Genomic DNA, 12961 nt, shown 5'->3' with positions numbered 1-12961 from the left:
TGCAGCCACATCCAATTTTTTTTTAAAGCTACAAATCATAAGGAAGAAATTGTAGCTACTATCAATATTTGGAATAAATATTATTAGCTTTCATTACAAACAACAAAACCTAGTGTAACCAAGTAGTTGATACTATACTTAACTCACCCAATTTGAGAAGTTCAAAATTTCAAGTTCCTTTTTTTACTGTTTGGGAATGGTATTGACACAATTCAATTTTTTTTTTTTAAATTTTATAATCTCTCTGTCACACCATGTCTCTCTCCTCTCTCTTACTTTTTCTCATAATATCGACAATAACATTACTGAAATTCGCATCTTTCCTAATTTTCCCAAATAAGTTTGAAATAGTGCTCATATCACAAATAAACATCATTTTATATAATATGCAGGCAAAAGACTCATAATCTAAGGTAATTGAATTGATATAATTAGACAAATAAACTGATTATCAAAAAAAAAAGAAAAATTAGACTAATAAACTATTTCCACCCTTATTATATTTTCTTCCATATAGGAGATTGCGTAGCAAGTACTTTAATTAATTTCCCTGCTTCCTTGTCAAGCATCACAAAAATTGCACTTTATAATATTAATTCGTCTCCAACTTGCATTTTAAGCTTGAATCTTAAAAAAATAATTTTGTTCCCAGAAGAAAGGGAAGGAAAACCAAAGTTAATTAGTTGGTTCTTGACTATTTGGTGGGTGGGTGGGTGGGTGAGTGGGGTTGGGGGATATTCCTCACGATTAGTTTAGAAACCAAAACAGTGTCAAACATTGTACAAACGCAACGGAGGAGAATGTGTCAAACTCAAAAGTGTCACGTTGCGTGTAGGTGTAGGTGTAGCGTAGAATGCCAACTCTCTCGACTCACCCAACACACCTACTACCCCTCTGTCCTCTCTCACTGTCTCACCCAATCCCAAAGCACTAAAAGTAAAACTGGCCCAAACAACATAACGTCCTTTGTCTTTGTCTTGGGTTTTACTTTTAACGGGTTTCTCTTTTCGTCGTTCCTTGCCGTCTAAGCTCTCTCTCTTTCTTTTCAATGGAGGCCAAGCTGTTAGGAGTTGCCTCTCCTGCCATTACAACTCCTTCTCGTACTTCCAGATTTTCGAAACCCATTTCCCCTTTTGTCCACCAGACCAGGCAGAATCTCTCTTTCAGCTTCCGAGGTTCAAGCTTGTCCAAAAGAGGCATTCAATCTGTACAAGCTGCTGCGACTTCCACTGGGTACGAGAACACCAACCGTTTTCTCTAATTTTGTTCATTTTCGGAATCCAGCCTGTTTTGATTATTATACACAATTTATGGCACTTGTTGTCGTCATTGTTGGTTGTCTTTGCCTTATGATTTCACTTGCATTTTTGTGTGTGTGTTCTCAATATAATGGTTCTACTTGCATAAGCATTCATATTAACATTTAAACATTGTGGCCGATGATCTGATCAGTTTTGCATCCCAATGAGCTTCATAAATATAGGCTGAAATACTTGCAATTAAGTTCAAGTTTGACTTTCCTCTTCAAATTTAGAAAGTTGCATTTTTGTCCTAGAAAAGTTTCAATTTTGTCGGTCTGTCCATTTAGCCTAAACCTTATTTTATCCCACATATGCAATTTCTTTAACAACAGTTAGATGGGATTTTATTAAAAAAAAAAAAAAAAAAAAACAGTTAGATGGGAAGATGGAAGTGGTACTTTTTAATTTTTATTTTTTTTAATTCCAACTTTTTAAATTTGAGGAACAAAATCAACTTGGACAAAATTTCAAAGGCTGAAAAATATATTCTAGTGATACATTTAAAACAAGAAAAGAAATCATGAATAGTTGACAAAGTACTTAATTGCAACAATTAGTAGTTAAACTTACATTTTATGCTTGTTTTATGGTTTGTTTTCTTGATTTATTTGTTTGTAACCATGTTTCTAAGTAAGTAGAGTTAGGCGATTCAACCTCTTCTCTGCAGCAGGTGCTCCTCATTTTATATAGTACTTCTTGTACTTCCATTTCACTCATTAAAAAAAAAATATATATATATATATATATATATAAACAATGCTAATATCAAAATGTATGCAAAACGTAGCTTCATTTGTCCCCCTTGATTGGTTTAAGATTTTCCGAAACTAGTTGCTTAAATATATCAATGCATCCATGATTCTTTTGTAGGACTTCTTGATCAACCAGATAGCTATTGGTTTCTTCCATCAAATTATTGGTAACAGTCCACTTTGTGTGTTGTGCTGGCATGTCTTCCTGCAATTGTTGTAAATACATGTAAATTCTTGCGAGAGTGCAGATATTATAGAATACAGTTTCAGTGTCCTGTGGATGGATTTGGGCATCTTTTTTCTCATTTTTGGTGGTTTCTTTTTATGTAGATCATTGGCAATAAAGAAAAGGGTGGATGGGAGTGATAACTTGACACTAGAGGGTATAAGAAATTCCTTAATTCGACAAGAGGATAGCATTATATTTAGCCTTTTGGAGAGAGCTCAATATTGTTATAATGCAGATACATACGACCCTAATGCTTTCTCCATGGAAGGGTTCCATGGCTCTTTGGTTGAATACATGGTTAAAGAAACTGAAAAGCTTCATGCTCAGGTATGTTAAACCTCTGGAAAAAAAAGAATAGTTGAAATGAAGGTTGGGTTTTTGAAGGCATTCTGATTAACTTCTCATTGCACATTAGGTGGGTAGATACAAGAGCCCTGATGAGCATCCTTTTTTCCCTGATGACCTCCCAGACCCATTGTTGCCACCTTTGCAATACCCACAGGTAAGAATAGTATTAAAGAGTAAAAAATGAATACTAATCTGGAAGGGGGAAGAAGGGGAAATTCAATAATGTTAATTCGCTTGCTTCATGAAAAGTCAACAATCCTTCTATAAATTTCACACTAGTTGGGTTCAAAGTATATTTAGGTTGCAAAATTGATGTAAAGATAAGTCTTCTCTTTTATTAGTTATAATTAATGAAATTTTTCTTAAAGGATAACCCTGAGAACATTCCTGACTCTCTCTCTCTCTCTCTCTCTCTCTCTCTCTCTCTCTCTCTCTCTCTCTCTGTGCAGTTAGATTTTTATTAACATAATTGCTAGTTGTTTTTTCATTTCCCCTTATTCTCTGCCATTTTGATACGGTTCCTAACTTGCAAACAGGTGCTACATCCTTTTGCTGACTCAATTAATATAAATAAGAAAGTCTGGGACATTTATTTTGGAGATCTTATCTCAATATTAGTCAAGGAAGGGGATGATGGCAATTGTGGATCAACTGCTGTTTGTGATACGATGTGCTTGCAGGTATGCATTTTGATCAATTTATACATGTATTAACAAGCTTCAAAGTTAATTTGGATGAGTATAATAGTATGAATTCTACTATAGTAAGTGCAACTCAGGGACTTCCTCTGTCTTTATGGTCCCCTGAATTAATTATCTTATGCATCTTGCATCTTTTGCTAAATGTTCACCTTGTATCTCAACTTCTCTCTCTCTCTCTCTCTCTCTCTCTCTCTCTCTCTCTCTATTCTTTGTGCACTTGTATACTTCGTATTACTTTTGTTCATGGAAGAAATTGTGACTGTTGGACTACCACGGGTAAATCAAGCAGCACAAGTCAAATCTCCCTAATAGAGCATCTAATGAGAGCTTTTCCTTATTTGAGCAACATTGAGACTTTCCGAGTGAAAAGCATTTGGCAGTTAAGGTGGGGTCAAATGCAAAACAGTAAATGCAGTTCCTTAGACCTTCCTGAGTTTAGGGCATTTTTTGGTCTGAATGCAGAACTACCAGGATAGGTCCCTTAGCACCACCTACTGTTGGCTAAAATTCAAGATAAGCCCCTCTTCTCACACATGAACCCATAAAAATATGGCATTATTTCAGAGAGGTTTGATGTAATGCTAAAGCCTGCCATAACATAATCTCAAATGTAGATGACTTATACTTTTAATTCATGTAGGCCAACCTCCGGGACAAGACATGCCAGTGCTGATGCTGGTTAAGATTCTTATTAAGAAGTTACTATTATTAGCCACCTTAAATGGTAGCCTGCTATACATTGTTATACATAGACCTGTACCTGCTGTCAATAGTGAGTTTTTTCTTTTGCCAAATGCTTAAGCCGTTAGACTAGGGTCAATTTGTTTATTTCAGTAGATTCATTAGGAAGTAAAAAATTTCAAATCTCTGTTGGAAATACTAAGTGTAAGATCTTTATTCTTTAACATGATAATTCATCTTGGCAAAATTCAAAAGTATTCATTTCTTACAGTAGGATCCATCTTGCCTGCCTTGGATGAGTTTCCTGTAACCCAAGTAAGTGAGATGACATTGGTGTTGGCTGGTTTAATCTGGTTTGGATTCAAAAAGTAAAGAAAGCTTATCCTTTTTTGGTATAATTCTGGCCTTCTTATTAATAATGGAGTCCCTTATGTGAAGCAACCCCTTTTGGTTGTGCTTATTAAAACTGCATTGTGGGATTAGGAGTTGGTTTCTTGGCAATTATGCCTATTTGTATGGTGCAAGAGATATAAAGTTAGTATAGGAACTAAAACTTGACCTCTCAGGACTCAGAACATCAAAGAGAGTACATTTTTATGATGTCTGTCATTGGCATGCAACTTGTGTTCCATGATGTTCTCATATGATTTCTCTCTTTATCCACTTCATAGTAGTGGCCTACCATATACAAGCTTTAGTGTGAAAATATATGTAATCATAGTATACTGTTAAGAACCCATGGTTAGAACTCACTCTTGAAAAGCTTATAAACCCATGGTTAAATTTATACTTAATCTATGTAGGACATTAGGATCATAACATACCACCACGCTCCGCAAGTGACGTCCATGACGGCTCACCCTAGCGACAGTGACTCGATGGTAGCCCTTTCTCTTTTGGTGGCTCCACTCACCTATCAGTTATTGGTGGTTGGCTATGATATCAAATGTTAAGAACCTATGGGTAGAACTCCACTCTTGAAAACTGGCATGCAAGGGGAGGGTGCCCAAGAGCTTATAAACACATGATTAAACTTATACTTAATCTATGTGGGACACTAGGATCATAACATATACTGTATACCAGATTTAGTAACCACATGCTGTGTTTGAGGTATTGCATCCACTATCTGGTGAAAGCTTTCTTCCTTAAGCATCCTCCACATATTCATTCCTTGCACTTTTGAAGATAAAAGAAAATCATGTATCAGTCCTGGGAATTCCATTTTATGAAAAGAAATAAATAAATCTCTATATATTAACATGTTATCTACCTCCCTTGTCTCATTTACAGCAATATAAAAGTTTGAAAAATATGCAATTTTAATACATCCGGTGTGTGGGTGAATTAATTATGGAAACTTTTTTACGATGATGGTGGATAAGCCCAACCAACTCATTTTTCACACTCCTTAAATATATTTTGTCTAAAATTTTAATATCTATTGACTAATTGCATAAAAGATTCTCTCTTGACATATCTAATTGTTTGCACTATGTTGTGTAAATGTTATGTTCATAGTATATTAACTGTAGGTAAACTCCAAAGCATATCTATTAATGCAGTTTTCAAACACAGCAATTTGTGGCATTATTGCATCCCTATGAACAGTACTATTGTCAAAAGAAGGGGAACAAGATCTCTCTCTCTCTCTCACTGTGCATTGATGCATACTTGTTATGATCGCAGGCTCTGTCGAAGAGAATCCATTACGGTAAATATGTAGCGGAGGCAAAATTTCAAGCCTCTCCAGACGTGTATGAAGCTGCCATTAGGGCACAGGTACATAACCTTTCTTAGATGCATTCCTACTTTACTTCTCCTGTGCAATTTTTTGGGTGTGATTTGCATTTCTGAATCTTTCACTTATAGTTTCTTTAGTTTTTGTTTTATTTTTTTGGGGCTGTTGTATTGGATTTTGCAGGACAGTCAAACACTGATGGATCTGCTGACATACCCAGAAGTTGAAGAGGCAATTAGAAAGAGAGTAGAAATGAAGGCGAAAACTTATGCCCAAGAGGTGACAATGAGTGTAGAGGGAGATGAAGCTGAACCAGTTTACAAAATAGAGCCAAGCTTGGTTGCTGATCTATATGGGGACTGGATCATGCCATTGACAAAGGAAGTTCAAGTTGAGTACCTGCTTAGAAGATTGGATTGAATGGTGTTCCAGTCACTTTCTCCCACTATTTATGATATATATTTTGTTTTTAGTACCATATAAGATGAGATGGAGAATCAGAAACTCTTTACGGATAGTGGTTTTCGATGATTGTCTTTGTAATTATTGTATGTAAGAGGCTCTAAGATGCATTAATAGTGAATTTGTGATGTAAAACAAGCAGATAGAGTGATGTGAATTTTTATTTCAAATGATATAAATTTCCAAAATGGGTGCAGTTGGAATTTATTCAAATTCTTCTTTGAATTGGTTACTTGAGTTTTCTTAATTTAGAAGTAACTAGTCGCTAACTTGCGCAATGCATGACGTTATTTTGATGGGTTAGTCATGTTCAAACATGTGAAATCTGTAAGTTATATGTTTGTTGTCTACTATTACATTAGGTATATTACAATCATAGGTATTAACACCACAACATTTATAAAATACCAGCATGTATATAATTAGTAATAAGTTTTTGATGTAGTTGTCTTGCGACATTTGCGAAGCATTTGGATTGGAAGACTCTTTTCTTCTAATTTTAGAATTTCAACAGTTATGGGAGAAGTCAATGGAGAATTATTAGTTGAAGTTTATGTTATTTCTATTTTCTATTACAATTAAGATGTGATAAGGAAATTTTTCGACATAAAAATCATCTAACTCTTTAACCCGTCAGGATGGAAATACCTCACCTGATGACTCGTTGGTGGATAACTCATTCCACCTCTGCAAAAACCCAATGATACAACCTTCCCCAACAACCGACCACTTCATAAAAGACTTGTCAGACACCACACGATTAGTCTCAACGATTGGCGCGCATATAAAGACCAAAGTATAGCTTGGGAGTGTAGCATGACATAGGGGTTGAGGGTGCTTGACGGATGAATAGCATGCCCGACAGACAGTTATGTGTACCGACATATGGCTAGCATAAACCAGACAAACGGTTATGCATACCGACGATGGAACACGTTGGGTCCCATGAAGCTCTTACATGTTGTCCACTCATGAACCCCTACATGGAAATAACTTGCGTACCATGCCCTAAGACCCTATTACACATTCATATCTTCCTAATATGGGAAGAAAAGCCCTAGGATCTCAGAGCCTTAACTCCACAATCTTCTCTACAAGGAAAGCCCTTATATTCAAGGGATCTTAGTCAGCTCTACAAAACACTATATAAACATCGAGCACTCACTTCCTCAAGGTATGTGAAATTATCGTAGCTCTTGCATCCCTAAGTTCTTGGAGATTCTTCTATCATTGACTTAACCTTCAGAGGGTCTTTGACCGGCATCCCACCGATGCTCTCTGTAGGTTCTTTACCTTTTTGTTATTCAGGTACCCCCATTGGAGCGTTTGTGGACGATCAGCTCACTAACGATTTTTGTGTATCATCAATTGGTGCCGTCTGTGGAAACAAGTGATTAGCCATATCACCACTTCTAAGACAAAGAGTTGTGTGGTCCAAACGCAATCAATGGCTACCATCAACTAGGAGACCGGGAATCATTTCAACACATTGGAAAGACAAGTACAAACCCTCACTGCGGTGGTCAAGCGACGCACTCAACACAACCAGGAGTTGAAGCAACAACTGAACAAGAGGAATGAGTAACGTCCCGACGATCAACATGATGAGAGGGACAATGGTGAGCGCAACAACAGCCACCCCCCGACGAGGGGACGGCAAGAAAGGGAAGATCAGAAAGAAAGCAACACCGCGAGCAGACGAGATCGACAAGACACTGATCGTCTGTCCCAGCTAGAAATCGATGCGATTCGCATGGTATAGCACATGCAGATGATGAAGGAGAAGATGGACATGATGACGAACACCATAAGTGGACGAGTATCCATCGACCTGGACAAGCTAGTCCATTGGACTGACTCACCCTTCACAACGTAGGTCACCTCTTTTCCCCTTCCAGCCAAGTTCTGGATGCCACAGGTAAAAGCGTATGATGGATCGAAGAACCCACTCAACCATCTAGAATTATTCAAGACACTCATGCACCTACAAGGGGTCCAAGATGAAATCATGTGCAAGGCCTTCCTTACCACACTCAAGGGACCAACTAGGGTGTGGTTCAATAAGATAACACCCAACACCGTCTTGACCTTTAAGGAGTTGAATGGACATTTTGTCTTACACTTCATTGGCGTGCAAAGGTACAAGAGGTCCACCGCAAGCTTATTAAACACCAAGCAATAGGAGGACGAGAACTTAAGGTCGTATGTAACTCGATTCAACAAAGAAGCCCTTTTGATCGACGAAGCCGACAATAAGGTCTTGGCTACAACTTTCGCTAATGTACCCTAGTCTGGGGATTTTCTCTTTTCTGTCTACAAGAAGGATCCAAAAACTATAGCAGATATGTTGTACCAAGCTACAAGATACATGAGCACTAAAGACATTATGATAGCCTGAGGGGGCAGACCAAAGAAGAGAGAAAGGCAAGAAGATCCCCGTCAAGATAGAGGAAGAAATACTGCCCCAACAAACAAACGAAGGGACGATAGAAGGTCGAAACCTCCACCTGGTAGGATGACCAATTCACCTTGCTGAACATTCCACTCGATCAAGTCCTTATATAGATAAGGGATGACGCAGCACTAACATGGCTGGACAAGTTAAAGGGAGACCTTAACAAAAGACCGAGGAACAAGTATTGCCACTTTCATCGAGACCACGAGCACGACACTTCCGAATGTTATGATTTAAAGCAACAGATAGAGGCCCTCATCAAGTAAGGGAAGCTGAAGTAGTTCAACAGGCAAGAAAGAGCTAGAGAGAATCCACCAAGGGATCTAGAGCCCAACCAATGGACCGAGGAACGAACAAGAGCTCCACTTGGAGAAATAAGGGTGATTATAAAGGGAAGCACGATAGCTGGTTCCTCTAGAAAGGCTAGGAAGACCTACTTACGGATGGTGCAAAGTGTCCAAATCACCAGTCGTTTGCCCAAGTTGATAAGGGTCAATAACCCAACTATTAGCTTATCTGATGAAGATGCCCAATGACTCCACCACCACCATGACGATGCTCTAGTCATCAACCTATCGATAGCTGACTTCAATACCCAATGAGTCCTAGTGGACAACGGAATCTCAGATGACATCCTCTACTATCTTGCCTTCCAACAGATGAAGATCGACAATGAGCGGCTTTTACTATCGAACACTATGCTCGTAGGATTCGATGATACCAAAGTCTTCTTTGTCAGATCCATTACCCTACCAATGACCATTGGCACATATCCTCAGCAACTCACCAAGGAGATCACCTTCTTAGTTGTTGACTGCTCCTCAGCCTACAACACCATCATTGGGCGACCTACACTCAATGCGTGAAGAGTAGCGACCTTTACTTACTACTTGTTGGTAAAATTCCAAACTGAGTATGGAGTAGGGGAGGCACACGGAGATCAAATGGCTCCTCGCGAGTGCTACATAGCCATGCTAGAAATAGATGATCACCTACAAGCTCTGAACATTGAAGAGCGATGGGTGACAGTGGAGCCAACAAAAGCCTTGGAAGAAGTTTCTCTTGATGACGAGCGTCCAAACTGAACCACCCACATTGGCACGCAATCCAGCCTTTTGGTCCGTAAAAAACTCACCCTCTTCCTGAGGAACAATCTGGACGTTTTTGCTTGAAGCCATAAGGACAGGCCAGGGATTGATCCTAGTACTGTGGTTCATCGGATCAACCTCTCTCCACCCTTCCCCCCTATTCAGCAAAAGGAGAGGGTCTTCACCCAAGAAAGGTTCAAAGCCATAGCTAAAGAGGTTCATAACCTACTGGAAGCAGGCTTCATCAGAGGGGTCTACTACCTCGAATGGTTAGCCAATGTAGTAATAGTCAAAGAAGCAAACGACAAGTGAAGAATGTGTGTGGATTTCATCGAACTAAACAAAGCCTTCCCGAAAGATAGTTACCCACTCCCATGGATTGACCTCCTCGTAGACTTGACGACTGGACACCAGCTACTAAGCTTCATGGACGTTCTCTCTAGCTACAATCAAATCAGGTTGGACAAATTCGATCAAGAGAATACTTTGTTTGTCACAAGCCAAGGGCTTTTTTGCTACAAGGTCATGCCGTTTGGGCTGAAGAATGCAAGAGCGACGTATCAAAGGCCCGTGAACAAAATGTTCGTCCAGCAGATTGGGCAAAATGTTGAAGTGTACCTAGACAACATGTTGGTAAAGAGTAAGAGGGAATATCACCATCTTGACAACCTTCAGGAGACATTTGAGATCCTCTATCTTTATAACATAAAGCTGAATTCCAGTAAGTGTGTGTTCAAGGTGTCATCAGGAAAGTTTCTAGGTTTCATGGTGTCCTAACGGGGCGTCAAGGCCAACCCAGACAAAATTAAGGCCATGTTGGAAATGGAGCCCCTAAAGAACATCAAGAATGTGCAGAGTTTGACCGGAAGGGTCGCAGCCTTCAATAGGTTCGTCTCTCGAGCGACTGACAAATGCCTGTCATTCTTCAAGACACTTAAGAAAGTCATCGAATGGACAGATGAATGACAAAAAGCCTTCAAGGAGTTGAAGGTATACCTTTCGTCCCCACTTCGCTCAGTCCATCCAAACCCAATAAAGAGCTTTCCCTCTACCAAACTGTATCCCTCATGGCCGTCAACTCAGCTCTCATTCAGGAAGAGGACCACATACAGTTACTTGTATACTACACTAGCCAAGTGCTTAGGGGGGAAAAAGGGAGGTATCCCCCTACGGAGAAGTTGGCTTTCACTCTAATTACATCCGCCTGCAAGCTTAGGCCATATTTCCAAGCACACACCATAGTGGTCCAGACCGACAAACCCCTGTGCAAAGCAATGAACAAACCGGAGGCAGCCAAACAATTGGTCCTTTGCGCAATAGAGCTAAGTGAGTTTGACGTACAATATCGATCGAGGACTACGTTCAAAGCCCAAGCCCTAGCTGACTTTGTCATTGAATTCACAACGAATAAGGATAAAGGCTGGGGGGCGACCCCATGGTTGGTCAGGATGGGTGGATCACCTAACAGACATGTCGAAGGGATTGGAGTTGACCTATAATCCTTAGAAAGGGACATGATAGAATGCGCGATCTGCCACCAATTCCCGACGACTAATAATATATCTGAGTATGAAGTGGTCCTGATAGGCCTCGACTTGGCCAAAGCAACAGGGGCCTCATTAGTAGTCATACATAGTGACTCTCAAGTCATCGTTGGGCATGTCAATGGAAACTATGAGGCCAAAGGGGAATAGATGAAGAAGTACTTGCATCTAGTTAAGAAACAGATGAATCTAAATTTTGCGATGAAATTCGTACAAGTCCCAAGGTAAGAGAATGAACATACTGACCATCTAGCTAAAGCGACATCTGCAAAACATATGATTGTCGGTAGTCAAGTACTATCCTTCATCCAATATTCACTTGCCATTGATGAAGTAGACATACAGATATTCCTAATAGAAGCTGACTGGATGACTCCAATCATCTCCTACCTTAAAAGCAGGACACTTCTGGAAGATCGCAGCGCCTCCCGAAGGCTGAGGGTGTAGGCGTCGTGCTTTGTATTAATAAGAGACGTCCTTTATAAAAGGGGTTTCTCCCAACCGTACTTGAGGTGTCTAGTTCCCAATGAAGAAGACTATGTCATGAGAGAAGTCCGTGAGGGGGTATGTGGAAACCACTCGGGAGCACGTTCACTGGTTCATAAGCTCATACGTGCGGGGTACTATTGGCCGACTATGCAGAAGGATACCCAGTCCTACGTAAAAGCATGTGATAGATGCTAACGCTTCAGAAACATCATAAGGCAACCATCATAACAACTCACTCCAATGAATGCCCCATGGCCCTTCGCCTAGTGAAGACTCGACATTATGGGATCCTTCCTTATGGCAATACTGCAGCTCAAGTTCCTCGTCACAGGAATCGACTGCTTCATTAAATAAGTCGAAGTAGAACTCTTGGCCATAATCATTGAGAAGAACGTTTGAAACTTCGTGTGGAAGAATATCATTTGTCGCTTCGGAATCCTTGGAGTCTTTGCCTCTGACAATAGAAAGCAATTTGACAACGACACATTCAAAGACTTTTGCCAGTAACTGGGGATCAAAAACCACTACTCTTCACCCGCCTACCCACAGGCCAATGGACAGGTTGAGATTACAAACCGATCCTTGCTCAAAATAATCAAGACTCGGCTTGAGGGGGTAAAGGGATATGGATAGATGAGCTACCAAGCATTTTATGGGCATACAAGATGATGACTCGAACACCTACAAGCAAGACACCCTTTTACCTTACATTTGGGAGTGAAGTTGTCATTCTAGTAGAAGTTGGGTTAACAAGCTCTAGGATAGCCCATCATAATGGAGGGAAGAATGAAGAAGGAATATGCCTACAATTAGACCTTCTGGATGAAATTAGGGCAACAACTGAACAATGGATGGCATGCTCCTAGGACCTTATGGCCAAGCATTACAACACCAGGGTTAGGCCCAGACACTTTGAGGTCGAAGACCTCATCTTAAGGAAGGTGACGACAACTACTAAAAATCCCATGTAGGGCAAGTTAGGCCCCAATTGGGAAAGATCCTACAAAATCGTTGATTGCTATAGAAAGGGTACCTACCACCTAGAAACGCTCTACGAATAAAGGCTACATCACTCTTGGAATACCGAGCACCTGAGAAAATACTAATAGTAGTACGCAAACTACAAACTATGTTATCACTTCTCCTTTAAAGTTCCGTTATGTTTTTTCA

At 39.8% G+C, this 12961-nt stretch overlaps 1 protein-coding gene across 1 annotated transcript; it reads left to right on the top strand.

Annotated features, from left to right (window-relative positions):
* The first annotated feature begins 815 nt into the window (after positions 1 to 815).
* On the top strand, positions 816 to 6428 carry LOC126713636 (chorismate mutase 1, chloroplastic). The gene is made up of 6 exons (XM_050413445.1): positions 816 to 1233; positions 2384 to 2609; positions 2698 to 2784; positions 3167 to 3310; positions 5702 to 5794; positions 5937 to 6428. The coding sequence occupies exons 1-6, from the start codon at positions 1049 to 1051 to the stop codon at positions 6171 to 6173; spliced, it is 972 nt and encodes a 323-aa protein (XP_050269402.1). The 5' UTR covers positions 816 to 1048; the 3' UTR covers positions 6174 to 6428.
* The last annotated feature ends 6533 nt before the right edge of the window (positions 6429 to 12961 follow it).

This window comes from Quercus robur, chromosome 2, assembly GCF_932294415.1.
Source record: "Quercus robur chromosome 2, dhQueRobu3.1, whole genome shotgun sequence".
Taxonomy (NCBI): domain Eukaryota; kingdom Viridiplantae; phylum Streptophyta; class Magnoliopsida; order Fagales; family Fagaceae; genus Quercus; species Quercus robur.
This window is presented reverse-complemented; position numbering and strand designations above follow the sequence as displayed.

Coding starts and splice junctions, on each gene's coding strand:
- LOC126713636 (XM_050413445.1), top strand. CDS start 1,049: ATGGAGGCCAAGCTGTTAGGAGTTGCCTCTCCTGCCATTACAACTCCT. Junction 1,234..2,383: donor GCTGCTGCGACTTCCACTGG/GTACGAGAACAC, acceptor CTTTTTATGTAG/ATCATTGGCAATAAAGAAAA. Junction 2,610..2,697: donor CTGAAAAGCTTCATGCTCAG/GTATGTTAAACC, acceptor ATTGCACATTAG/GTGGGTAGATACAAGAGCCC.